General features: G+C 44.5%; 2 protein-coding genes across 2 annotated transcripts; one reads left to right on the forward strand and one right to left on the reverse strand.

The window, feature by feature from the left end:
- Positions 1 to 2,774: 2,774 nt before the first annotated feature.
- Positions 2,775 to 3,531, reverse strand: DEFB136 (defensin beta 136). The gene is made up of 2 exons (XM_028159581.1): positions 3,459 to 3,531; positions 2,775 to 2,983 (listed from the first exon to the last, which is right to left on the reverse strand). The coding sequence occupies exons 1-2, from the start codon at positions 3,511 to 3,513 to the stop codon at positions 2,808 to 2,810; spliced, it is 231 nt and encodes a 76-aa protein (XP_028015382.1). The 5' UTR covers positions 3,514 to 3,531; the 3' UTR covers positions 2,775 to 2,807.
- A 17,838-nt stretch (positions 3,532 to 21,369) lies between these two features.
- Positions 21,370 to 23,542, forward strand: DEFB135 (defensin beta 135). Its single transcript, XM_008150854.2, has 2 exons — positions 21,370 to 21,469; positions 23,315 to 23,542. The coding sequence occupies exons 1-2, from the start codon at positions 21,412 to 21,414 to the stop codon at positions 23,482 to 23,484; spliced, it is 228 nt and encodes a 75-aa protein (XP_008149076.1). The 5' UTR covers positions 21,370 to 21,411; the 3' UTR covers positions 23,485 to 23,542.
- The last annotated feature ends 1,331 nt before the right edge of the window (positions 23,543 to 24,873 follow it).

Below are 24,873 nucleotides of genomic sequence, written 5' to 3' on the forward strand. Positions count from 1 at the left end.
CCAAGCATGTTACACACATAATCTAATATATTGCCTTATCTAATCCTAAAATGACTGAATGATGAGGTATCAGTAAGAGTTCTAGGTATCATTCAGATTTCTCGGTTTCCAGTAACCGACATTAATTAGGCACATTTTTTAAGCCGAAGGAGAATGGACTAGAAAGCTATCTGGGCCTCTTTGAACAGGCTTGGAATAGAGCCATAAACGAAAGAGCCCTGGAGGTCCACACTGCTGGATCATGGTTCTGAAATCGTCTGCGGCATTAGTACAAAGCATGCTCCAATGGCACCAATGCAGTGACATCATTCATTCAAGTTCAGTTCCTGGGGACAGACATCTGATTTGCTAAGCCTAAACCATGGGCCTTCCCCATGACTGCTCTGGGATGTGGGGAGCAAAGATTGGGTCCTCTGACTTCCTCAGAGGGGGTGGCCACTACCTCTGAGGTTACACTCTTGGAGCCACAAGGTGAATACATAATGGCTTTTATGTATGATAATTCAGCGTTCTTGTTTACTTCACATAAGAGTGAGTTTTCAGCAAGAATGACTTTGAACGTTCCAGTCTTATCTAAGCTGTGCTGAAGAAAATCAAAGGCCGTGCAGTGTCTCTTTTTGCATCTCACTGTCCAAGTTAGAGCAACATCACACCCCAGGCTGGTATAATCGTGGCCTGAGGAACACAGGGTAAGGAAAGGGTAAGAATTTTTAGCGTAATTTTGAGGTTGTGGATCCTTCTGCTATCTGGTGAAGAATACTTGCTGTTTCCCATCCCCTAGTTTTCTCTGCTTATTTTCTGTTTATTATTATTATTTAATCTTATTGCATTGATAATACTTTTGTACCACTTCTCCCTTTCTTTTGGTTACCGGCTTGATTTAAATGAGCTAATACAGGTACTTGACATCATAAAATCTCTCTAGACATAACCCCAAATAGATGCCCTAGGAGGCTAGCTTTGTGGACCAGTGATGATTTCTGGTTTTCTTTCTTTTTAAAAAAATAAGTTTAAAAAAGGGAGGGAGAGGAAAAAGAGAGATGGAAACATCAATGATGAGAGAGAATCATTGATTGACTGCCTCCTGCATGCCCCCTACTGGGGATCAGCCCGAAACCCAGGCATGTGCCCTTGACTGGAATTGAACCCTTTAGTCCACAGACCAATGCTCTATCCACTGAGTGAAACCAGCTAGAGCTCTACTTTCTCTCTCCCTCTTTCTCCCTCCCTCCCTCCCTCCCTCCCTCCCTCCCTCCCTCCCTCCCTCCCTCCCTCCCTCCCTTCTCTCCCTCCCTCCCTCCCTTCTCTCCCTACCTCCATTTCCTCCCTTCTTCCTCTCTCTCTCTCTTTTCTTTCTTTCTCTCTTTCTTTTCTTTCTTTCTTTCTTTCTTTTCTTTCTTTCTTTCTTTCTTTTCTTTCTTTCTCTCTCTCCTTTCTTTCTTTCTTTCTTTCTTTCTTTCTTTCTTTCTTTCTTTCTTTCTTTCTTTCTTTCTTTCTTTCTTTCTTTCTTTCTTTCTTTCTTTCTTTTTGCTGGAATGTTGAGGATTGGCCGTAAGGAGGGATCTGAACAGGTAGGTCCAGCTTAGAATTCCAGCACAGATATTCAGATGTGTTTCCTTCAAACACATTGTTGGAGAATAAAAACCCCAAACTCAGCTACTGGTTTTTTTTCTGAGAAGATAATAACCTCTGCCTCTGGTTGAGGACGCTGGAGGGGTGGTGAGGAAGTGAGGTAGGAACAATGCTAGCAATGCTGCAGACCCTCGGGATGTTTTGTTTTGTGTGGGTCTGTATGGTCCACTGCTACCCCCACAGTCAGGCAACACTGGGCTTGGATCATCAGAGCCCCTGAGCAGAGTCTCAAAAGCAATTTAGCCACCAGGAGGATTATAGATTTAATCCAGAGGAAGAGTTTTGAGGGCCTTGGTGTTTCATGGATCTACTGGATTCTTGACTCCTCATTGGACTACAATGTACAATCACTACAAACTACAACCAATACTTCCAGCTAGATTCCTATACTTCATAGTTGAGAGGGGCTCTAGCTCAACAGTGAAGACACTGGATCAAGATTATCTGGGTTCATGGCCCTGGATGGTGTTGCTAAGTGGTTAGAGTGCCCATCCACCTAAGGGTTGCGGGTTTGATTCCTGGCCCTGGGTCAGGGCACATGCAAGAGGCAACCAATCCATGTGTTTCTCTTACATGGATGTTTCTCTTTCTCTCCCCTCACCTCCCTCTCTCCTACTTTCTCTCTAAAAAAAAAAAAAAAAAAAAAAAAAAAAATCAATGGAAAAATATCCTTGGATGAGGATTTTGAAAAAGAAAGAAAAAAGAAAGATTATCTGGGTTCAAACTCAGTTACTATCTAACTTTTACTACTGTGTGACCTTGGAAAATTTCTTCATCTGTAAAATGGAAGAAATAATAGATTTTGTTGTGAAAATGAAGTGATTTAATTATGTAAGCCACTTAAAAATGTAACTGCCACATAATAAGCTATTGCTATTAGGCTCAGCTGGTGTTATATTCTTAGGCCTGTAGTCATATATGTGTTAATCCATTAAATTTGAACTTGAAATAGGAATTAGTAATGGAGATGGGCCGGCAGAAAAAAGAATAGGAGATGCCTTTCATCATAGCGCCTGCCCCTTTACAAAAATACTTCTGAAATTTTGCCAGTATGTGGATCAGAGTCTGACCCCCATTGGCTACCCATGACTCCTTAAAGATGCTCACACACAGATTGCAGACTTTGGCCTTTTAGCCGTTCACATATCCTTTTAATTGGACTCAGAAAGTGAGAGTCAGGTCTCAAAGGCCTGGGGGGGTTTGAGTGCTTTTTTCAATTCTTTGCAACAAGAAAATACGCTGAAACAATACATGATCCATGCCCATCCTGGTCTACAACCAAAGAAACATTTGCCACCAACTACCTTGCAGGCACGAACTTCTACTCCATCATTTCCAAACATACCATTCCCTGAAGGACAAAAAACAAACAAAAACAAACAAACAAAAAACATGAGAAAGAAAAATCAGGCTTCCAGAGGTTGGGTGAAACCCTAGGCCTGTCTTCTCTTGCTGGTGGTTGCTGTATTATTTTGTGATTAACTTTCTGGACCCTGTCCTCTCATCTCCTACCGCATTTCAGTGAGGGCCTCCTAGTCTGAGGCTAATTAGAGGAAGGTGAGGGCAAAGAAGAATCTGGATGGCTGAACGGTGATATGCATGCGATGCAATGGGCTCCCCTCTCTCAAGCTCTGGCAGACCTTCAGGATGTAGTCACAGAGGAAAAGGGCAGGGACCCAAAGACCACTAACCCAACCCCATCCCCAGCCTGAGGGTCCATCTGATATTGGTGTCCCCCTGCTGGGCTTATATCCATTGAGGTTTTAAGTACCAATGTCCCTGAAAGAGCCCCACTTTCATGGTCAGATGTGTACCCACAATCTTACCTGAAGGCAATGAGATCACCAGGAGGAAGAGCAACCCGGTGAGATGGAGCCTCATTGCTGACGAGGACACAGCTGGCACCTCCTGGGGGCAGCTGCCTGGGAAGCTCCTTTATAGAGCTGGGCGAGCATGGGTGGGGCTGGCCTCATTCTACCTGGAAGAACACCCCGGGCAGACAGGCTTTCTCAGGGTTACAGGACCGAGTCTGTGGGCCACTCCATGCTACTTCCTCTTCTACAGATCGTGGAACACGGGACTCAGTCAAGGCAGAACAGGAGCAGAGACCAGGCGCTGTCTCCTGCCCAGGCCTGGACAACTTTCCCTTCGACTTCAAATGGATACTGATGGAAAAATGGCAGGGAGAGCGTCAACTTTGTCTCTCCTTTCCTTCTGAGTCCCACTGACAGCACAGGAGACCGGAGCGGTGATGTTATAAAACACAGGCTTCATTTAGGGCCACAAAGGATGTGAGTAGGAACTTGCAGTGTTGCGAGAAACGAAGGGGCTCAAGGTGTCAACCACTGGCCTGACCAGGGTTTAGGTAGATGCTCAGGCACAACGGAGAAAGAATAGCCTTCTCCGCTGGGGAAGATTTGGTCACAGGGCTGGAGGCACATGCTACAGGGACTCTTTCCCTAGAAAAGCCCACCAGCGGGGGCTTTTTCTTTTCTTTTCTTTTTTTGTTTTGTTAATTCTCACCCGAGGATATTTTCCCATTGATTTTTAGGGAAAGTGGAAGGGAGTGGGGAGAGACACAGAGAGAGAGAAACGTCAATGTGAGAGAGACATATCGATTGGTTGTCTCCTGAACTCCCGCTGGGGATTGATTGAGCCTGCAGCCAAGATATGCATCCCTGACCAGAATTGAACTCAGTACCCTTCACTCCTCAGACTGACATTCTATCCACTGAGCCAAACTGGCTAGGGCAAGGCTGTCTTTTTCAAATGGCTGGTTTGAAATGGTGGCTAGAATCTGGGAACTTGGAGAGTTCTGGGACAAGTTGTCTTTTTGGAGTGAGTGGGTTGGAACTCTCTCACATGAAGAGCCAGTTCAGTGCAATGTTCAAGGTCGGATGCTCTGGGTCAGGAGTGAAGCAAGACAGTGCTTCCCTGGAGCTATAGGGATGCAGCTCTGGGAAGGGTCAGTAGGTCTGTCCTCCCTAAAGTGGTGGTGAGAGACCAAGAGTTGAGAAGACATTACCATTGGTTTTATTCTTGCGCCTGGAGGCAGGCTTGTACCCAAGGGGCCCATGACCGTAGAATTTGGAGTCTGTGCAGGGGCAGTAGAGCATGGTTTTATTGGTTACACTCTGTTTTGCAGTCACAGGCCCTTGGGTAGATTATTTAGCATCCCTGAGCTTCTTCAGCTTCCTCTTCTCAAAACGTGCACTGTCAGAGGGTTTTTTAAAGGATGAAATGAGATAAAACTTACAAAATACATTGAAATCATCCTGGTATAGATTAATCCCTCCTCCTCCATCTCCTTCAATATTATTTTTAAATTCCATCACGATAGCTATGTTGCTTTCTCTCTCTCTCCTTTTTTAAAAAAAATGTATTTTTATTGATTACAGAGAAGAAGGGAGAGGGAGAGAGAGATACGATAGAAACATGAGATGAGAAGAATCATTGATTGGCTGCCTCCTGCATGCCCCCCAATAGGAATCAACCCTGCAACCCACACCCAGGCATGCACTCTGACTGGGAATTGAACCATGACCTCTTGGTTCATAGGTTGATGCTCAATCACTGAGCCACCACAGCCAGGCTGTTGCTTTCTTTCTTTCTTTCTTTCTTTCTTTCTTTCTTTCTTTCTTTCTTTCTTTCTTTCTTTCTTTCTTTCTTTCTTTCTTTCTTTCTTTTTTACAGGCCCTCTCTAAGAGACTTCTTAGTGAATGTCAGACATCACTGGGAGAGTTTTATTCAGAGTTCCCACAATGGGTATAGAGCTGAGAGCCCTGCTATGGGGAGAGAGGGTGGAGCAGCAGACTAGAAGTAGGTAGGCCGGTGCTAAATCAGGGCTGAGGATTCCCTTGCATGACTCCATAGAAGGCTTCCAGGACCCCCTGCACGGGGCATGTGATTCCAGCCCCCTAGAGCAGGGGTCCTCACACTTTTTAAACGGGGCCAGTTCACTGTCCCTCAGACCGCTGGAGGGCCGGACTATAGTTAAAAAAAAAAACTATGAACAAATTCCTATGCACACTGCACATATCTTATTTTGAAGTCAAAAAACAAAATGGCGAAAACACCCGCATGTGGCCCGTGGGCCGTAGTTTGAGGACGCCTGCCCTAGAGTGCAAGCCCTATCCTGACCATCTGCTACCAAGGACATAGCACAGGTTCAGTGGTACTGCCGCATTCTTTTAGAGATGGAGAGAACAAGGCTCAGGTTGGTGAATGGGCTGCACAAAGGAAAGAAGCTCTGGGCTATGCTGCCGTCAAATATTCAGTTCTTTTGATTCTTGGTCTGGAACGCTGTTCTCCATGTATTTTAAATTGTTCAAACATGCATTCAGGAACATGGGAGTTATGAGCCACACATTTCCCAAATATTTCCGAGCCCCTCCTGTACACAATTCTAAAAATCGGACCTAAAATGCACGTGGAGACTGCATGTGTTCAGGATGGACCCTTTCCTTTCTGTCCACGCATGTCCTGATTAAATCACCATTCCAACCTTTGGGCAGGAACTTCTCCGGTTATGCTGAGTGTTCCTGTTTCTTGCCTGAGGTCTTCTTGGGCAAAACTGCCAGGGAAGCACAATGGCTTCTTTCTCTTCCTTTTGGTGGTGCTTTCTTCCTTTATCTTTGTTTCCTAGCATTCTCGGCTCTCTTTATCATGTCAACTGTGGAGGTTCAGACCAAGTCACCCCAAGATGTGCCTCTGTGGTATGCAGATTGTTTTGAGCTAAACATGACTTCAGCCATGGGCTCAAGAGAAACTTCTGCTCCTCCCTTAACTATCTAGAGGAAGAACTTGAATCAGGGGCCTTGACCATAATAAAAGATTATCAGAGATAACTTATTTTGACCTATCTATAGGACAGGGCAAATGAAACATTCTTAACATCTCAGAGTGACTTTAAAAAAATATGTTTTTATTGATTTTAGAGAGAGAGGAAAGGAGAGGGAGAGAGAGAGAGAAACATCAGTTGGCAGCCTCCTGCATGCCCCTTACTGGGGATTGAGCTAGCAACCTGGGCATGTGTCCTGACTGGGAATCAAACCGGGGACCTTTTGGAGCATAGGACGGCACTCGATCAACTGAGCCACACAAGGGTGCAATGACCTGTTGAAAACCCAGGTCCATTAGTTCATTCCTAGCTCAGATGTCTTATATACCTCCATCTCCCTTTCTTTTTTTTCTTTTTTTTTTAATATATTGATTTGAGAAATTTGAGAGAGAGAGAGAAAGAGAGAGAAACAAGACTTATTGTTACACTTATTTATGCATTTATTGGTTGATTCTTATATGTGCCCTGGCTGGGGATCAAACCTGCAACCTTGGGGTATCGGGATGACACTTTAACCAACTGAGCTACCTGGTGTCAATGTAAGAAACGTCCAAACCTGTAAGAATTTTTGAGTTTATTTGAGCCAAACTGATGACAACTGCTGGAAAAGAGTAAAAAGGAGTGGAAACTGGCTTGACCTTATTTGTATAAACATGTAAATAAAAAATTATGAGGAGAGAGGGCTAGGAGAAGAACAGGGTAGACTTTGGCAAGCTGGCACTTCCCTAATGCACTGTGGTTCTTTAATAAAACTTGCAGAACTTGGGCCCCTCTGCCAATTTCTTCTCTTTTCCAACACCCCGCTAGACTCCTCTTCCCAGATGGGATAACTACAAATCTGATTGTGCTTCCAGACACACAGCTTTATTTTTGGAAAACTTTCAGATAAGGGTAAGGTATGGGTGCTCAAGAAATAGCTTTCCCAGGCGTGTCTTCTGGGGGTGCTGCTTTGCCAATGATCCCCAAGAGATTCTGTCCCTCTTTCAACAACAGAATCTTTATGCTGTTACAACCTTAACTGTTCTTTTTGTGTAATGTATAACCTGCTGTACACCTGCCTTCATGGATAATGCTCAGTATATTCATGGTATAATGAACACTTTATCCAAAATAGTGTTGGAAGAGATTCTGCCTCCTGTAATACAGTGAAAATCCCTGGGACCTGTCCCCCATCTCACTAATCCCCAGAGACACCAATGGGCACACAGAACTCCCATTCCTTAACTTCCCTGGCTAATCTCTGGAGTTTAAGGAACCTGGGAGTGGAGAGTCCTGAGGTTCTGACCAGGACCCCAAAGTTTCACAACAAAAGAAAGGATCACAAGGTTTAAAGAGGGCTCATGCATTTGTCTAGACCAGTCTCCTCCTGTAGGATCTTTGTCTCCTCACTCAGCTCATCTCTAGAGAATCCTTGGCGATGTCAGCTGGGGAAGGCCTGGAACTCACTCCCAAGGCCCAGCTTCGTCTGCATCCATCCTTCTCACTGGAAGCACACATGTCAAAAGGAAGATCAGAGTCAATACAAGGAGATAGACACTCATGTCTGATGAAGGGACCCCAGAGTTAGAATCCCCGTAGGAGATGGGGAGTCCCCTTCTTCAACCTGGGGTGGATGGTTGGGGCTTCAGTATGGCCCCATTCTGCCCTGTAGAACTGATGGGAGAACCCGTGGAAGCTAGAAGGTGAGAGTATTTTACTGCCTGCTCCTTAGCAACTGGGGGATTGCAGACCAGAGGGGTGAAGGGCTGAGCACAACTATACTCTGATTACTGGCAAAAGCTGTCTTAAATCCTGGCTTTCCTAGGGCATGGTCCAGAACATGCCCCCCGCACCATGTTTCTCTAACTGTATATTGGGGCAGGGCTTAGAGTGATGGTTAAGATTATAGCTCCAGTCTCTCTGAGACCCTACAAACTCTGAGAGTTTATTAAAACTCAAGCCCAAACCCAAGCAGGAAGAATCCAGCTGATTGATTATACATAACACTCACATCAAAACCAGGATAGTAAATCACTCCCTGCACCCGAAGAAGTTCAGAGAGGACAGTGAGATCTGGTTGTACCAAGTGATCAAGAGATACATCTGCTTGGAGGAACTGTGTAATCAGGTGAATCGATTAATTATGTTTAGCAAGATTTGATTATTTATGAGCCTGAGGACATTCTGTGAGGAGATACTGGCTTGGAGCTAGTCACTGGTCATGCACCAGGAAGACAGGCCTCAGTGCTTGCTTTTAAGATTGGATGCCCTCATGCCATTGGGACTAGTGCCCAGAAGTCCCCAGATCTAGTTTGCATTCTTTCTTAGTGTCTGCCAGATCATCTACACATTATTTTTTTCCTTTGGGCATTTAAGTCTCTTTGCCATCCTCAAATTTCTTAGCACAATTGTAGCAAATTGGGCTGTTCTTTCCCTGAATTTCTGCAGAGAAAGGAGGTTTTGCAACATTGGCCATGAGTCTGATACATGACAAATATTCAGCCTTATTTACAACTGTGAAGAGATCATCAGCCCACCCTTCCTCTCTTCAGATTCCTATCTGTAAGAAGGGAGGCACAGACCCAATGTGGGAAGACATGCAAGGGTTAGGGTCACTATGGGTGTGGAGGAGAAATCCATCATGGGCCATGGAAATAGAGAGCTCTGGAGAGCAGAAGAGGGGAATACTCAGTTCAGTTCAATGTGGCCAACATGTGTGGCACTCTATGCCAGGCTTTATGCTGGGTTCAAGGATGTAGAGAATAGAGAAGATTCCTGCCCTCACAGTCAGATACTTCATTAATTTTGATATGATGAGGTAAGAACTACAATAATTTTATGTACAGAATGCTACAGAAGCTTGGGGCACCAAATTGAGTGTTGGGGCAAGCAAGGAAGTGTTCCTGGAGGAAATGTAACCCTGGAGTAGAATCTTTTTTTTTTTTAAATATATTTTATTGATTTTTTACAGAGAGGAAGAGAGAGGGATAGAGAGTTAGAAACATTGATGAGAGAGAAACATCGATCAGCTGCCTCCTGCACACCCCCCACTGGGGATGTGCCCGCAACCAAGGTACATGCCCTTGACCGGAATCGAACCTGGGACCCTTGAGTCCGCAGGCCGACGCTCTATCCACTGAGCCAAACCGGTTTCGGCTGGAGTAGAATCTTTAAGGCTAAGTAGAAGTTACCCAGGAAGAACAGGAAAGGGGGCTTCAGGAAAATGCAATAAATCCACAGGGTCCAGGCACAGAGGTGTAGAAGAGTCTGGTGTGTGCAGGTATGAACACAGATCTGTGTATCGCTAGGACGTGGAATGAGGCTGGAGAGGGAGGGAGAGCCAAGTTACAAAGGGCCAGGAGTGAAATTCTCACAACTGTAAACTGAAAGTGTTAAAGAGAAACTATCAAATGGAGTTCAAGGAAGTGATAAAATCTGGTTTGCCTCTTGTATAGATTAATTGAGCGGTTCTGTGCAGGATAAATTTATGGGGCAAGATTAGAGTTCAGGAAGTTAGAAGGCTTTTTCAACAGTTCAGTCAGCTCTTTAAGCAATGCCTTTGTTCACTTTCTCCTTACACAGAAACATTGTTCAAGTGAGTGTCCACTCTCTATCTAAATAAAAGCCTAAGTGACCATTGCAACCGAATGGATGACCAAACAGGCTGCGTGGGGTGACCAGGCTGGCAGGGGGATTAGTGAGGGGCGATCAAACGACTGAGCAGCGGGCTGCATGGTGTGACCAGGCCACCAGGGGGGTTAGTGAGGGGTGACCAAATGACTGAGCAGCAGGCTGCGTGGGGTGACCAGGCCGGCATGGGAGGCAGTTGGGGGCAACCAGGCCATTGGGGGTGGGGGGACAGTTGAGGGCAATCAGGCCGGCAAGCAGAGGCAGTTAGGGGTGATCAGGCCAGCAGGGGGACAGTTAGGGGTGACCAGGCTAGCAGGGGGGGGGGGCAGCGAGGGACGATCAGGCCAGCAGGCAGGTGAGCAGTTAGGAGCCAGCAGTCCAGGATTGTGAGAGGGATGCCACAATCCTGAATTGGAGAGGGTGCAGGGTGGGCTGATGGAACCCTCTCCCCCACCCCTCCCCTGTGCATGAATTTCATGCACCAGGCCTCTAGTCTATAATAATAAAAGAGTAATATGCTAATTAGATGGACAATCGAATAACTTTCTGGACGTCATTCTGGATGTCCGTCTGGAGGAAGCCATGGCAGTGGGGGGCCGAGGCAGTTAGGGGAGATCAGGCAGGCAGAATGGTTAGGGGCGATCAGGCAGGCAGGCAGGCAGAGGCAGTTAGGGGAGTTCAGGCAGGCAGGTAGAGGCAGTTAGGGGAGTTCAGGCAGGCAGGCAGAGGTGGTTAGGGGCAATGAGGCAGGCAGGTGAATGGTTAGGGGTGATGAGGCAGGTGGTCAGAATGGTTAAGGGCTATCAGACAGGCAGGCAGGCAAGTGGTCCTGAATTGTGAGAGGGTGCAGGCTGGGCTGAGGGACCCCCCTCTCATGCACGAATTTCATGCACTGAGCCTCTAGTAAAATTATTAATAAGAATGTGATATTGTAGGAACAATACCTATGAAGAGGTTGAGAGGAGAGGTAATGTCAATATCTGAAGAAGAGTGGTCCTACTCTGGGGTACCAATTACATTTATCTCTTGGTTTTCCACTCCCCCAAAGCATATCCATCTTCCAAGGTCACATAAACCAGGCTCATAAAGTTGATCTACACAGTAATTATCACAATTTATTAATTTATGATGAGAAACATTCATCATAGGGTAGGAACATTCTTATGTTAGCTGGGTCATAGCAAGGGTACTTTGCATGAGCCTTCACACTTTGCTGGAAGATAGACACAGTTGGAGTATTTTATACTCACCATTTCCTTAATGAGGATTTGGCCAGAGAAGAATGTTTTTTACTGATATGGATTTAAAGTCCACACATCTTACATTGATTTTCCTTGGTTTGTATCCTAATACATGCTTCCCAAAGTGAAAATAATATTAATGTTGAGATTTATCTGGTGGATGGAATACACTTCCATACCTTATATGTTATTATGCTTGAAGGCAGGATGGCTCCTCACTGTGTCCAACCATTTGTTGACAGAGGAGGCAGGTGGCATCCTCCCAGGCTAGCTGTGCATGATGTTGAAGGTTTTTCATACGTAGTGTTTTTCAGCTACTCAATATGGTAGCCATTTCAACTTACTTTTAAGTCTCCTTCATATGAGAGGAATAAAACTCTAAATTATTTAAGCCCCACTTATTTAGGGGTTTCTCATTTCTATTATACCACATCCTAATTACCACCACAGGCAAATTGTATTCAATAGAAAGCTGGTGAAGCTGCATGAACATTAGCAAAAGGAGCATTTAAGACAAGAAAAATAACAATGTTTATGGGCAAAAAGACAAAAGAGGATTAGTACATAATGATAAGAAACAAGGAGATATAACAAGATTCAGATTATCAGAATCTGATAATTCATACTTTTGTGTACTCTTTTTAAAAATTCTTTTCCCCCCATTTTCATTCATTAATTCATTTAAATTCTTTATTGTTGAAAGTATTACTAGTACATATGTCTCCTTTCCCCCCATTGACTTCTCCCCACCTGCTCCTGTCCCCCAGCACATGCCCTCACCCTCCTACTGTCTGTGTCCATTGGTTATGCTTATATGCTTGCATACAAGTCTGTTGGTTGATCTCTTATGCCCCCTCCCAGTCTCTCCTGACTTCCCTCTGAGGTTTGATGGTCAGTTCAATGCCTCTTTATCTCTGGATCTATTTTTGTTCATCAGTTTATGTTGTTCATTATATTCCACAAATGAGTGAGATCATGTGATATTTATCTTTCTCTGACTGGCTTATTTCAATTTGGCATAATGCTGTCCACGTCCATTCATGCTGTTGCAAACAATAAGAGAGCGCCCCCCCCCCCTTTTTTTTTAAATAGCAGAGCAGTATTCCATTGTGTAGATGTACCGCAGTGTTTTAATCCACTCATCTGCTGATGGGCACTTAGGCTGTTTCCAAATCTTAGCTATTGTAAATTGTGCTGCTATGAACATAGGGGTGCATATATTCTTTCTGATGGGTGTTTCTGATTTCTTGAAGCATATTCCTAGAAGTGGGATCACTGGGTCAAATGGGAGTTCCATTTTTAATTTTTTGAGGAAACTCCATACTGTTCTCCACAGTGGCTTTACCAGTCTGCATTCCTACCAGCAGTACACGAGGGTTCCTTTTTCTCTGCATCCTCGCCAACACTTGTCGTTTGTTGATGATAGCCATTCTGACAGGTGTGAGATTCTACCTCATTGTCGTTTTGATTTGCATCTTTTGGATGATTAGTGACTTTGAGCATGTTTTCATAAGCCTCTTGGCCTTCTGTATGTCCACTTTCAAAAAGTGTCTAATTAGGTCCTTTGCCCATTTTTTGATTGGATTGTTTATCTTCCTTTTGTTAAGTTGTATGAGTTCCCTATAAATTTTGGAGCTTAAAATCTTGTTGGATGTAACATTGGCAAATATGTTCTCCCATGCAGTGGGCTCTCTTGTTATTTTGTTGATGGTTTCTTTTGCTGTGCAGAAGCTTTTTATTTTGATGTAGTCCCATTTGTTTATTTTCTCCGTAGTTTCCATTGTCCTAGGAGATGTACCAATAAACATATTGCTATGAGATATGTCTGATAGTTTGCTGCCTATGGATTCTTCTAAGATTTTTATGGTTTCCTGTCTTACATTTAAGTCTTTTATCCATTTTGAATTTATTTTTGTGTATGGTATAAGTTTGTGGTCTAGTTTCATTTGTTTGCACATATCTGTCCAATTTTCCCAACACCATTTATTGAAGAGACTAACTCAACTCCATTGGATGCTCTTGCCTCCTTTGTCAAATATTAATTGAGCATAATGGTTTGGGTCTATTTCTGGGTTCTCTGTCCTGTTCCATTGGTCTATATGTCTGTTCTTGTGCCAGTACCAGGCAGTTTTGAGAACAGTGGCTTTGTAGTATAGCTTGATATCTGGTATTGTGATCCCTCCAACTCTGTTCTTTCTCAGGACTGCTGCAGCTATTTGGGTCTTTTTTAATTCCATATAAATTTTTGGAGAGTTTGTTCTAGGTCTGTGAAATACCCCATTGGTATTTTAATGGGGATTGTCTTGAATCTTATTTGTTACTCTTACATAACACTGCAATGGGCATGAGAGCGCGGATATCTTTTCAGGATAGTAATTTCATCTGATCAAGTGTCTGAATCTGGCTGTCAATTTTCAGGAAATACGAGGACACAGGTACAAGTTAAACTGTACCATGAGTGAGTATACAATCAGCAAAATCCAGGTTGTGGGTAATTCTGCAGGTCAAGTGTCCCAAGTTCTTCAACAGATGAATTGTAGGAGAGCAGGAGGGAGAACAAATAGACAAAAAGAGACCAAAAAACCCCCACAACATACCCAATAAAAATAGGCAAGATGAAATGTTAGTTAGTAAGGATGCACAATTGGAAGATAAAAGTATAAAGAAATTTGAGGACATGCTTCCAATAAAAGTCAGGGTAGTGGTAACTTGAAGGGATTATGATTGGGATAGGGGTACATGGAAGGGTTTTTAGGGTGGTTTCAAAGTTCTATTTCATGATCTGGGTAGAGTTTACTATGGGGTTAACCTTAGAATAATTTATGAAGCTCTACATTTAGTTTGTGTGTGTTTTATTATATGTGTGTTATATATTCATTTTATTTTTTAAGATCACAAATATATACTTTATTTTTTTCAAAGAGTTTCATTTTATTTTTATTTTTGACTGTTCTTTCAGATGTCCACATTTTTTCTTTCTTTCTTTTTATTTTTGAATTGCACTTTACATTCAGTATTATTCTGTATTAGTTTCAGATGTACAACATAGTGGTTAGACAATCATGTGCTACCCAGAGTGATCTCTCCTGATCCATATGTAATTATTATAATATTACTATGTTTCCTATGCTGTAATTTACATCTCGTGACTATTCTGTGTTATATATTTTACAAAAAAGTTTTATATATATTTTTAAATAAATTAATGACAAATCAATGTACCATATTATAAGAAGGGCAAAATTAGACACAGATACAGAAACATAAAGAGGGAAGGTGATGCGAAGAACATACACAGAGAGAACACCATCTTCAAGCTATGGAATTCCTGAGGCTACCAGAAGCTAGGAGAGAGACACAGAACAAAGCCTTCCCTCACAGCCCTCATGAGGAAGGACTGCTTTTCAGTCACCTTGATTTCAGACACCTACTGGTAGTCTCCAGAACTGAGAGACAATAAATTTCTGTTGTTTACGCCACCCAGTTTGTAGCATTTTATTATGGCAGCCTTAGGAAACAAATATAGTATCCTAGAAAAATAAATTGGATTTGATTGCTATGATTATATATCTATATCTATATCTATATCTATATCTATATCTATATCTATATCTATATCTATATCTATATCTATATCTATATCTATATCATCTATATCTATATCTATATCTATATCTATATAGTATAAGTGAGTCAAGTGGAGGGAGCAAATATTAAATCAAGAAAACAAACACACAAATATAGTACTTTTAAAAAATATATTTTTATTGATTTCAGAGAGGAAGGGAGAGGGAGAGAGATAGAAACATCAATGATGAGAGAGAATCATTGATCGGCTGCCTCCTGCACGCCCCCCACCAGGGACTGAGCTTGCAACTCGGGCATGTGCCCTTGACCTAACTCAGTGATGGCAAACCTCTGACACGCGTGTCAGTGCTGTTTCTGATGACACGCGGCCGCTGAGGCGGCCACATGCCGAGAATGAAACATTTATGTTATTTAAACTATAAATATTGGGAAATAATGTTTTTTCCTCAAAGGGACACACTCCCCAAGTTATGCTCAGTTTTTTGGCGAAGTTTGAAACACCACGCTCAAAAGGTTGCCCATCACTGAAATTGAACCTGGGCTCCTTCAGTCTGCAGGCTGACACTCTATCCACTGAACCAAACAGCCTAGGGCTTTCTTGGTTTTTAGAGAAAAAGGAAGAGAGAGAGGGAGAGGGAGAGGGAGAGAAGAGGGAGAGAGAGAGGAGAGAGAGAGAGAGAGAGAGAGAGAGAGAGAGAGAGAGAGAGAGAGAGAGATTGGCTGCCTCCTGCACGCCTGCACACCTCCTATGGACAATTGAGCCTGCAACGTGGGCATGTGCCCTAACCGGGAATTGAATTCGTAACCTTTTGGTGCATGGATGACGCCCAACCAACTGAGCCACACCAGCCAGGGCATGAATATAGAATTCTAATATGCTATATGCTAACAATGAAAAAGTGTTCCATGAGAGAAATGAGCAAGAGAGAATATAATTTAGGTGGGAAGTGTTCAAGAAAATTCATGCTACAGAAGAGACTGAAACCATCCCTTTAAATGAATAAATATTAAGTGAAGACTGAGGGTGGGTGAGTGATGTAGATTTCCTGGATGTGTGAATACCATGTGTGTAAGCTTTGGGCAGGTTTGAGAAAAATAAAGCCAAGTAGCATAGAATACTGCGGGGGAGTGGATGTATGAGAGGAGTTGGGCTGGGAGAGGCAGCCATGTGTCAGATAATCCTGGGCTTGTCACTGACATAAGCAGCTTTCTACATTAGCCCTGTAGGAAGCCAGTGAAAGGTTTTACAAAGGGCAAATGCATGATCCAATTTTATTTTATAAAGGTCATTTTGGTTACTGCATAAAGGATGAATGTTAAATATTTAAAAATGATATGGGAGGTCAGTTAGGAAGCCATTTAATTAGTGACAGATAGCGATGCCTTGAATTGCCTGGTGAAAGTGGAGATGAAGAGATGTGATGGGGCTGAGCTACATGTTGGAGGCAGAATTGGTAAGATTTAATGATCAATTTGGTGCAGGTGGAGTGAAGGAAAAGAGATGTCAGGATCATGTCTGGTATTGTTCTGGAAACCGCATGGGGCTGCTAAGAGATAGTGAAATGTTGCTTGCCTGTCCCATGGTGTGTGGAGCCCCAGCAGATGAATAGTGTTCAATCAGCAAAGGCTACTAGGAAGCAGTATCCTCAGAGGATAACCCTGAATTTCACTGGGACACAGAGGTAGAAGAGTTCGATGAGAAGATGTGAAGTACAAGAAATTGGGGTTCTGGAGGGCACAGTGGAATGAGCAGAGTTGGAGGCCAAGAAGGTTGGTTGGAGAAGAGGGGATCAGAGCCAGAGGGGACCAGAACACTGAGAGAATGAAGATCTGGTTGTACCTAGTGCTCCAGCTTAGAAAGTGGTCCTCAGGACTACTTAGTACACGTGCACTCACTTGGTCATTTCCCTTTGGGGTCCTCCAAACTCATGTCTTCTGTTCTTTTTCAACGTAGTGATTTTTAAAAATGTATATATTTTATTGATTTTTACAGACAGGAAGGGAGAGGGATAGAAAGTTAGAAACATCGATCAGCTGCCTCCTGCACACCCCCTACTGGGGATGTGCCTGCAACCAAGGTACATGCCCTTGACTGGAATCGAACCTGGGACCCTTCAGTCTGCAGGATGACGCTCTATCCACTGAGCCAAACCAGCTAGAGCTGTGATTTTTTTTTTTTTTGCTTTGAAGTTTTCTTATGAGTCTTCTCACATGTGTAATCTCAATCATATCACAGATTTCCTGAAATTAGAAAACAAGACTCGCCCTAGCCGGTTTGGCTCAGTGGATAGAGCGTCGGCCTGTGGACTGAAGGGTCCCGGGTTCGATTCCGGTCAGGGGCATGTACCTTGGTTGTGGGCACATCCCCAGTAGGGGGTGTGCAGGAGGCAGCTGATCGATGTTTCTCTCCCATCGATGTTTCTAACTCTCTCTCCCTCTCCCTTCCTCTCTGTAAAAATCAATAAAATATATTTTAAAAAAAAAGAAAACAAGACTCTACCAAAGTGATTGAATTACATAATTATATAATTATACTAGAAGCCTGGTGCATGACATTCATGCACTGGGGGGGGGGGGGTGGGCGGTCCCTCAGCCCGGCTTGAGCCCTCTCACAGTCCAGGACCCCTTGGGGATTGGGCCTAAGCTGGCAGTCAGACATCCCTCTCACAGTCCGGGGCTCTCACCATCTGGGACCCCTAGCTCCTTACCGCCTGCCTGCAGCGGAGGTGGGAGACAGCCATGAGCCCAACTTCTGGCTGATTGGTGCTCTCCCTGTAGGAGCACACTGACCACCAGGGGGCAGCTCCTGTATTGAGTGTCTGCCTCTTGGTAGTCAGTACACATCATAGTGACCGGTAGTTCCACTGGTCATTCCACTGGTCGGTCAATTTATAGTTTTGCTGGTTACAGAATTCTAAGTTGACAGCATTGTGTAAATGTTATTCCATTGTTTCCTGGCTTCCACTGTTGCTGTTCTTATTTCCAACTTTCACTTCTTTTTAAACATTTTTTATTTTCTCTTTGGCTGTTTTTAAATTCTTCTCTTTGTCTTTGGTGTTCTGCAGTTTTATTTATATGTCTATTAGAGGCCCAGTGCACGAAATTCATGCTCGGGGTGTGTGTCCCTCAGCCCAGCCTGCACCCTCTCCAATCTGGGACCCCGTGAGGGATGTCCGACTGCCCTGGTAGGATCGGGCCTAAACGGGCAGTCGGACATCCCTCTCACAATCCAGGACTGCTGACTCCCAACTGCTCGCCTGCCTGCCTGCCTTCTTGATTGCCCCTAACCGCTTCTGCCTGCCAGCCTGATTACCCCCTAACCACTCCCCTACCAGCCTGATTGATGCTAACTGCTCCCCTGCCAGCCTGTTTGCCCCTAACTGCCCTCCCCTGCAGGCCTGCGTCCCCCGCAACTGCCCTTCCCTGCAGGCCCAGTCGCCCCCAACTTCCCTCCTCTGCTGGCCTGGTCACCCCTAACTGCCTTCCCCTGCAGGCTTGATCGCCCCCAACTGCCCTCCCTTGCAGGCCTAGTCCCTCCCAACTGCCCTCCCCTGCTGGCCATCTTGTGGTGGCCATCTTGTGTCCACATGGGGGCAGCCATCTTTGACCACACGGGGGCAGCCACCTTGTGTGTTGGAGTGATGGTCAATTTGCATATTACTCTTTTATTAGATAGGATAGAGGCCTGGTGCACGGGTGGAGGTGGGGGCCAGCTGGTTTGCCCTGAAGGGTGTCCCGGATCAGGGTGGGTTTTCCCTTGGGGTGGGGATCGGCCTGGGTGAGGGGCCTGTGGTGGTTTTCAGGCCGGCCACGCCCCCCGGCAACTCAAGTGGAGGCCCTGGTATATGGGATTTATTTATCTTCTATAATTAAAACTTTGTAGCCTTGAGTGGAGCCAAGCCTCCTGCTTGCTCTGTGGCCACAGCCATTTTTGTTGGGATTTATTTATCTTCTATAATTAAAATTTTATAGCCTTGAGTGGAGACTTAGGCCAGCCAGGGTGTGTGAAAAGCTTGGCTTCCTCCATTGCCGGGGGCAACTCAAGCCTCCTGCTCTCTCCAGCTCCATGGCCACAGCCATCTTGGTTGGGTTAATTTGCATGGTCGCTCCTGATTCGCTGGTGGGCGTGGCTTGTGGGTATAGCGGAGTGATGGTTAATTTGCATATTACTCTTTTATTAGATAGGATATTAATATATAGTGGTGAGAAACTAATAAGACAGAGTGATGAAAACATTGGTTCCTGTCCTAGCCCTTCCACTCTCCCAGTTGGAACCCTATCTGTATCACCTCTAGTTTTATTATTTACTAGTGGCCTAGTCTGGTGCACGGATTCATGCACATTGAAAGGAAAATAATTAGAAGAAATATTTTACTATTGCTATTTGCCTTTTCTCCCTCAGTGCCTGGGAGCCTGGCCCTGCCACCCACCACCCGCCACTCCAGCCAGTTGCCGCCTGCAAGGCCGATCGAGCCTATGGCCCCTGCTGCCGCCCCGGCTCCCAGGTGCTGAGGGAGCAGGGCTGCAGCCCCACTGCCCCTGCTGGTTGCTGCCTTCTGAACCCAATCGCCCCACCAATCGCCAATTGCCCTGCTGCACATGTATTCACTGTCTGGCTCCCAGGTGCTGAGGGAGCTGGGTGGCGCCACCACTGCTGGTCGCACTGGGATCGGATTGGTGGGACATCAGGTCCCAGCTCTGCTCCCTCAGCACTTGGGAGCCCAGCAGCGGCGGGGCGATTGGGTCCCCACCCAGTGACCAGTGGCTCATACCCGCCCTGGCCTGGCACCGTCCACTCACCTGCTCCACCATCCCGCTCTGGTCCTACTCTCCTTGGGGCCCATTGGGACCTCCACTGCCACCTGCTTCCAGCACAGCATCTCCAATGTCCGCCATGTTCTGCGCCACTCCCTGGTGGTCAGTGCACGTCATAGCAAGCGGTCTAACTCCCAACAGGACTCCCGGTCAAGGGGACAATTTTCATATTAGGCTTTTATTGTATAGGATTTATTTAAAAATATATTTTTATTGATTTCTAAGAGGAAGAGAGAGATAGAAACATCAGTAAGAGAGAAAATCAATGATTGGCTGCTTACTGCACAACTCTCACAGGAGATGGAGCCTGCAACCTGGGTATGTGCCCTGACCAGGAATCAAACGTGACCTCCTGGTTCATAGGCCAATGCTCAACAACTGAGCCATGCCCACCAGGCCCATCTCTATTTTTAGATGTCTTCTTCTGTTATATGGGTCTAACAGTCCCTTAAATGTACATTTTAAAAGGACTTTAAAAATGTTTTTATTGATTTCAGAGAGAGAAAGGGAGAGAGAGAGATGGAAACATCAATGATGAGAGAGAATCATCGATTGGCTGCTTCCTGCATGCTCCCTACTAGGGATTGAGCCTGCAACCTGGGCATGTGCCCTGACCGGGAATTGAACCATGATCTCCTGGTTCATAGGTCTATGCACAACCACTGAGCCAAACCGGTTTCGGCTAAAGGACTTTTACAAGAGTTATTTTATTTGACCGCAACACAAGCTTTGGTGATGGGTAGCACTGAGGGTATACAACCAATTTCACAGGCGAGAAAGCTGACATATTTAGAGAGGTGAAGTAAGGTTCTCATAAAAAACCCATCAAGCTGAGTCCAGATCAGAAGTCAGTTGTCTGACTCTGGATTCTATAGTCTTTGTACAATATCAGATGGAGATTTCATAAAGCTTAAAACACTTTGTAAGCTATCAAACTGTTGACCTTTAGTTCCCCAAAAGCAAGAGTTCTGTCATAAATTCCTTGTAAATCTCACATTACTCAGCATATAACATATGTTCAGTTGGGACCTGTAAGGCTCAGTGTACTCCCCAGATTTACGTTGGTGATGTTAAAGGGATTTTTCCATGCTCTTATATCTCTAAATAGATCAGAGCTGCACTAGAACTGGGCTGGGCCATACATTAACCCTGTATTCAGGAGTTAAGCAAAACATGTGTGTAAGTCATGTTGCTTCCATTTACAATCCGTGGCAACTTGGGCAGGTCATTTATCCCACTTGAGCCTTATATTATTTGCTTTTAAAATGGGAGAATAATATCTACCTGTTTTTTTTTTTCCTTTCTTTCTGTATGTGAGATTGAGAGCACTTTGTAAATTATACAAGGTAACCTTATGGATCTTTGCACACTATAGGCATTTGTTAAATGGATGTAGAATGAAGATACAAAGATACCTACACAGCATCCTACTAGGGCTTAGAATGGAGCTGTTGACACAGTATGAATTCAGTCGGCAGCATGTAAGTGGCGCTCAGGAAGTGTGTTTTAATGAGGGGACGTCATGTTCAAAGTCAGACCTTTAGTTCATTGGCCTGCTCAGTGGAGCAAGCAGGTGTTCTTGTTCTTGAAAGGTTCACTAGCCAGGCAGCCCCTCATCTCTCAGGAGCTACATATGGAGTGACTCTCGCTTGTCTCTGAGCTGTCCCTTTGCTGATTGCTTCCGCCATGAGGAGCTTACTCTTGGTCCTTGTGGTCCTTGTCTTGCTCTCCTATGTTCCACCAGGTAAAATGGAATCCCCTCCATGTGGAATTATAAGTAGTGAAGGGAAAGAGGATGTGAGGTTCTAGAAGAATGAAAAGAAAAGCAGGACTTGGATGGAGAAAGCAGGAGCAGAGAGGGATGTGAGCAGAGAGGGATGCTCTGGGCTGTCCCAGGGAATGGAGAGAAGGTGCTAAGGACACAACATAGGAGGTGGATCTCTTCAGAGAAGAAAGGGGTTCTGGACTTTGGTCTGGGGAGTTTGTAAAGTTAGAGGGGAAAGTTGGACTGATGGTATCAGCAGAAGTGGAGCAAAAGCATGAGACCTTTAGCGGTCAGGTAAGATTTGGGGGGGAGGGGAGAGGCTGTTTCTTTAGGACTCTTAGAATTTGCACTCCAAAGTCAGTTACCCGCATGATTTCTCACAGTCTTATAAATGAAGGCAAATTTGATACTGAGTGGAATCAGCATACAGAGCTGGTTGTTCAAATGTACTTACAGCATAATGGGATCCTATGGAACATCATTTAGAAAGGTCAGCATTTATGTTCTTTGGACAGAAGCCAGCAACTTGATAGTATGGAGAAGGGTCCTTTTAAGTCACTAAAGTAGAGGTCCTCTAAAGCTGTTTTGCTTATGGTTTGCTGGGGTCTGCAGCTTTTACCCATGGCCCTCAACCTGCATATTCAAAAGGTAGCACTAAGTGCCAAGCAGAAGTATTCCAAAGACAGGCACAAAGGATGGCATTGAGACTGCTGCTGTGCTGCTGCTGCCTGGATGGCAGGACCTCTGGACACTTTGCATTGTGTCTCCACTGGACTCCTTTATCCCCTGGGACTAAAGGGCAAATTTGTTTGCAGATGGCCTGTGGTCATAGCAAATTGATTAACCTCACACCACAAAGCCCATGGGCCAGCCAGGTGGAGAGACTGGTAAGGCTTAGCAGCACATAGAGTGGATAATTCAGTGGAGTGACTCCGAGCCATCGGACCTTCTTAAACTGCCTTCCTCCCCCTCCTCCCCTACTCCTCAGCTTGTAGAGGCACCCAGGCCTTAAGGTTAGGAAAAATACTAGCAACAGATTTAGATATGTGTTTTAGGTATTCAAACCACTTCACACTCATTATCCCTTGAGACATTTTCACGTACCCTGTGATTCAGCCAAGGCAGATAGTAAGGCACTTGGCAAAAAGTCACAGAGAATGTTATTGGGAATGCAGGGCCAGAACCACAGATTTCCGTAACTCTGGGTCAGTGATCATTCCTTCTTCAAACGAACACTGTGGCACTCAAACTGCCTGGTACTATCTCAGACCCTGAATGCCTCCTGGATTGGGGCCTCTTGAAAACTCCTGGAAATACTTTAGGTCACAATGATCTATTTTTTTAAAAATATTTTATTGATTTTTAGAGAGGAAAGGAGAGAGAGAGAGAGAGAGAGAGAGAGAGAGAGAGAGAGAGATTTATTGTTTCACTTATTCATTCATTGGTTGCTTCTTGTATGTGCCCGGACTGGGGATCAAACCTGAAACTTTGGCGTATCAGGATGATGCTCTAACCAACTGAGCTACCGGACCAGGACCACAATGGTCTTTCCATTGCAGTTTGTGCCAAGCTGAATCTGCTGGGTTCTGTGACCTGCACATGTAAGTGGGGAGCATGGGAACTAAAGACTTATGACAGGGTCTCTGGAAAATAACTTCAAAGCAACTGAAAAAGCAGCATCCAGCTGTAACATGCCTGGGAGGTTTTGATCCTGTTCAATTTACTTTGAGAAAGTTCTAAAGTATAGCCTACAATCTAATTTACCCACGATACCATGACCCCACAGGACACTGTGCATTTATTTACCTTTGTTTCTGTTGGCAGTGAGAAGTGGAGTGAATGCATATGTAAGAGGCCTCTTTTCTTCATGCTGGCGATTCAAAGGTTCTTGCAGGAGAACATGTGGCCGAAACGAAGAATATCATATTTTTTGTGAAACGAAATATCTGTGTTGCATAAACAAAAAGTTTTTACCTGTTATAGTTGGGAAATAGTTGTATCTGAGGTTCTCCCTGATTTCCTCTGGGGACCCAGATCCTTCTCAGCTGCATCATCCCATTAAAACAATGGCCTTAGCCTCTTCATGTTTCTGTGTCTGCTGCGTTTCTCTCTAAGGGCATTCATTGTGTCTCTTATGGAAATAACCTCTTAGTTAAATTTCCTGTCTTCAGTACTTTTCTTGTTGTTAATTTATTCCTTATTAAAGTGTCCTAAAACCTTTTTTTGAAGTTTACTATACAATCAGAAAAGTGTACAAATCATAAGCGAACATATTAATGAATTTCACAAATCTAACACACCCATGGAACCTGTTGCATTCAGGTGAAGAAAGGAATATTCCTATATCCCAGTCAGGATGACAAAGGCCTGAATTCTAATACCGTAAATCCTGGGACCTGTTTTAGAATTTTATATAAATGAATTATACAGTAGGTACATTTTTGCATCTGGCTTCTTCTAATCTACATTATTTTTATGACATTTATTTATATTTTTGATGTAATTTAGTTCATTCATTCTCAATGTTGTATAGTATTATATTGGAGAATACATTACGATTTATTTGAATATTCTAGTGTAGATGGCTATCTGTGTAGTTTTCAGTTTTGGGGTCTTGTGGAATAGTGCTATGATGAACATTCTTTTTTAAATTTATTTTTTATTATTTTTTTCAGTTTATTTTTTTTTCTTTTTCTTTTTTTTATTGTTACAAATAGTGGTACATATGTCTCCTTTTTTTCCCCCATTGGCCTGCCCCCGGCCTCCCCTACCCCCCAGTACATGCCCTCACCTGCCCCCCCACCCCCGCCAGTGTCTTGTATCCATTGGTTATGCTTATATGCATGCGTACAAGTCCTTCGGTTGATCTCCAACAGCCCCCCCGCCCCAATCTCCCCTGCCTTCCTGCTGTAGTTTGGCAGTCTGTTCAATGCTTCTTTGCCTCTGTATCTATTTTCCCCCCCATTTCTTTCCTTTAAAAAATCTTGCCTCTGCAGATTAGAAATCTACACTAATGAAAGAGAAACATGCAAATTACTGTCACTCTGCTATGCCCAACAGCCAATCAGAGTGAGTATGCAAATTAACTTGAAAAGATGGTGGCAGCCCCATCCCCCAGCCACTCTGGGCCTGTGATCCCAGGCCGCAGACAGCAGCAGAAGCCTCACGTCCGCCTGACCCACGTCCTGGGGGAGACAGAGAAAGTGGGCCCCAGCGCTTGAGGATGGGTGCGGCCTGGGAGAAGAAGAAGCTGCCTGCCCTGTGATCCCAGGCTACAGCCAGCTGGAAAAGCCGTCCGCCCCATGTCCTTCCACCCCACGTCCTGGGGGAGACAGAGAAACTGGGCCTCAGCACCTGAGGCTAGCTGCAGCTCGGGAGACGAA

The sequence above is a fragment of the Eptesicus fuscus genome, chromosome 6 (genome assembly GCF_027574615.1).
Source record: "Eptesicus fuscus isolate TK198812 chromosome 6, DD_ASM_mEF_20220401, whole genome shotgun sequence".
NCBI classification, from domain to species: domain Eukaryota; kingdom Metazoa; phylum Chordata; class Mammalia; order Chiroptera; family Vespertilionidae; genus Eptesicus; species Eptesicus fuscus.

Coding starts and splice junctions, on each gene's coding strand:
- DEFB136 (XM_028159581.1), bottom strand. CDS start 3,513: ATGAGGCTCCATCTCACCGGGTTGCTCTTCCTCCTGGTGATCTCATTG. Junction 2,984..3,458: donor GGTGATCTCATTGCCTTCAG/GTAAGATTGTGG, acceptor TTTGTCCTTCAG/GGAATGGTATGTTTGGAAAT.
- DEFB135 (XM_008150854.2), top strand. CDS start 21,412: ATGAGGAGCTTACTCTTGGTCCTTGTGGTCCTTGTCTTGCTCTCCTAT. Junction 21,470..23,314: donor GCTCTCCTATGTTCCACCAG/GTAAAATGGAAT, acceptor TTCTGTTGGCAG/TGAGAAGTGGAGTGAATGCA.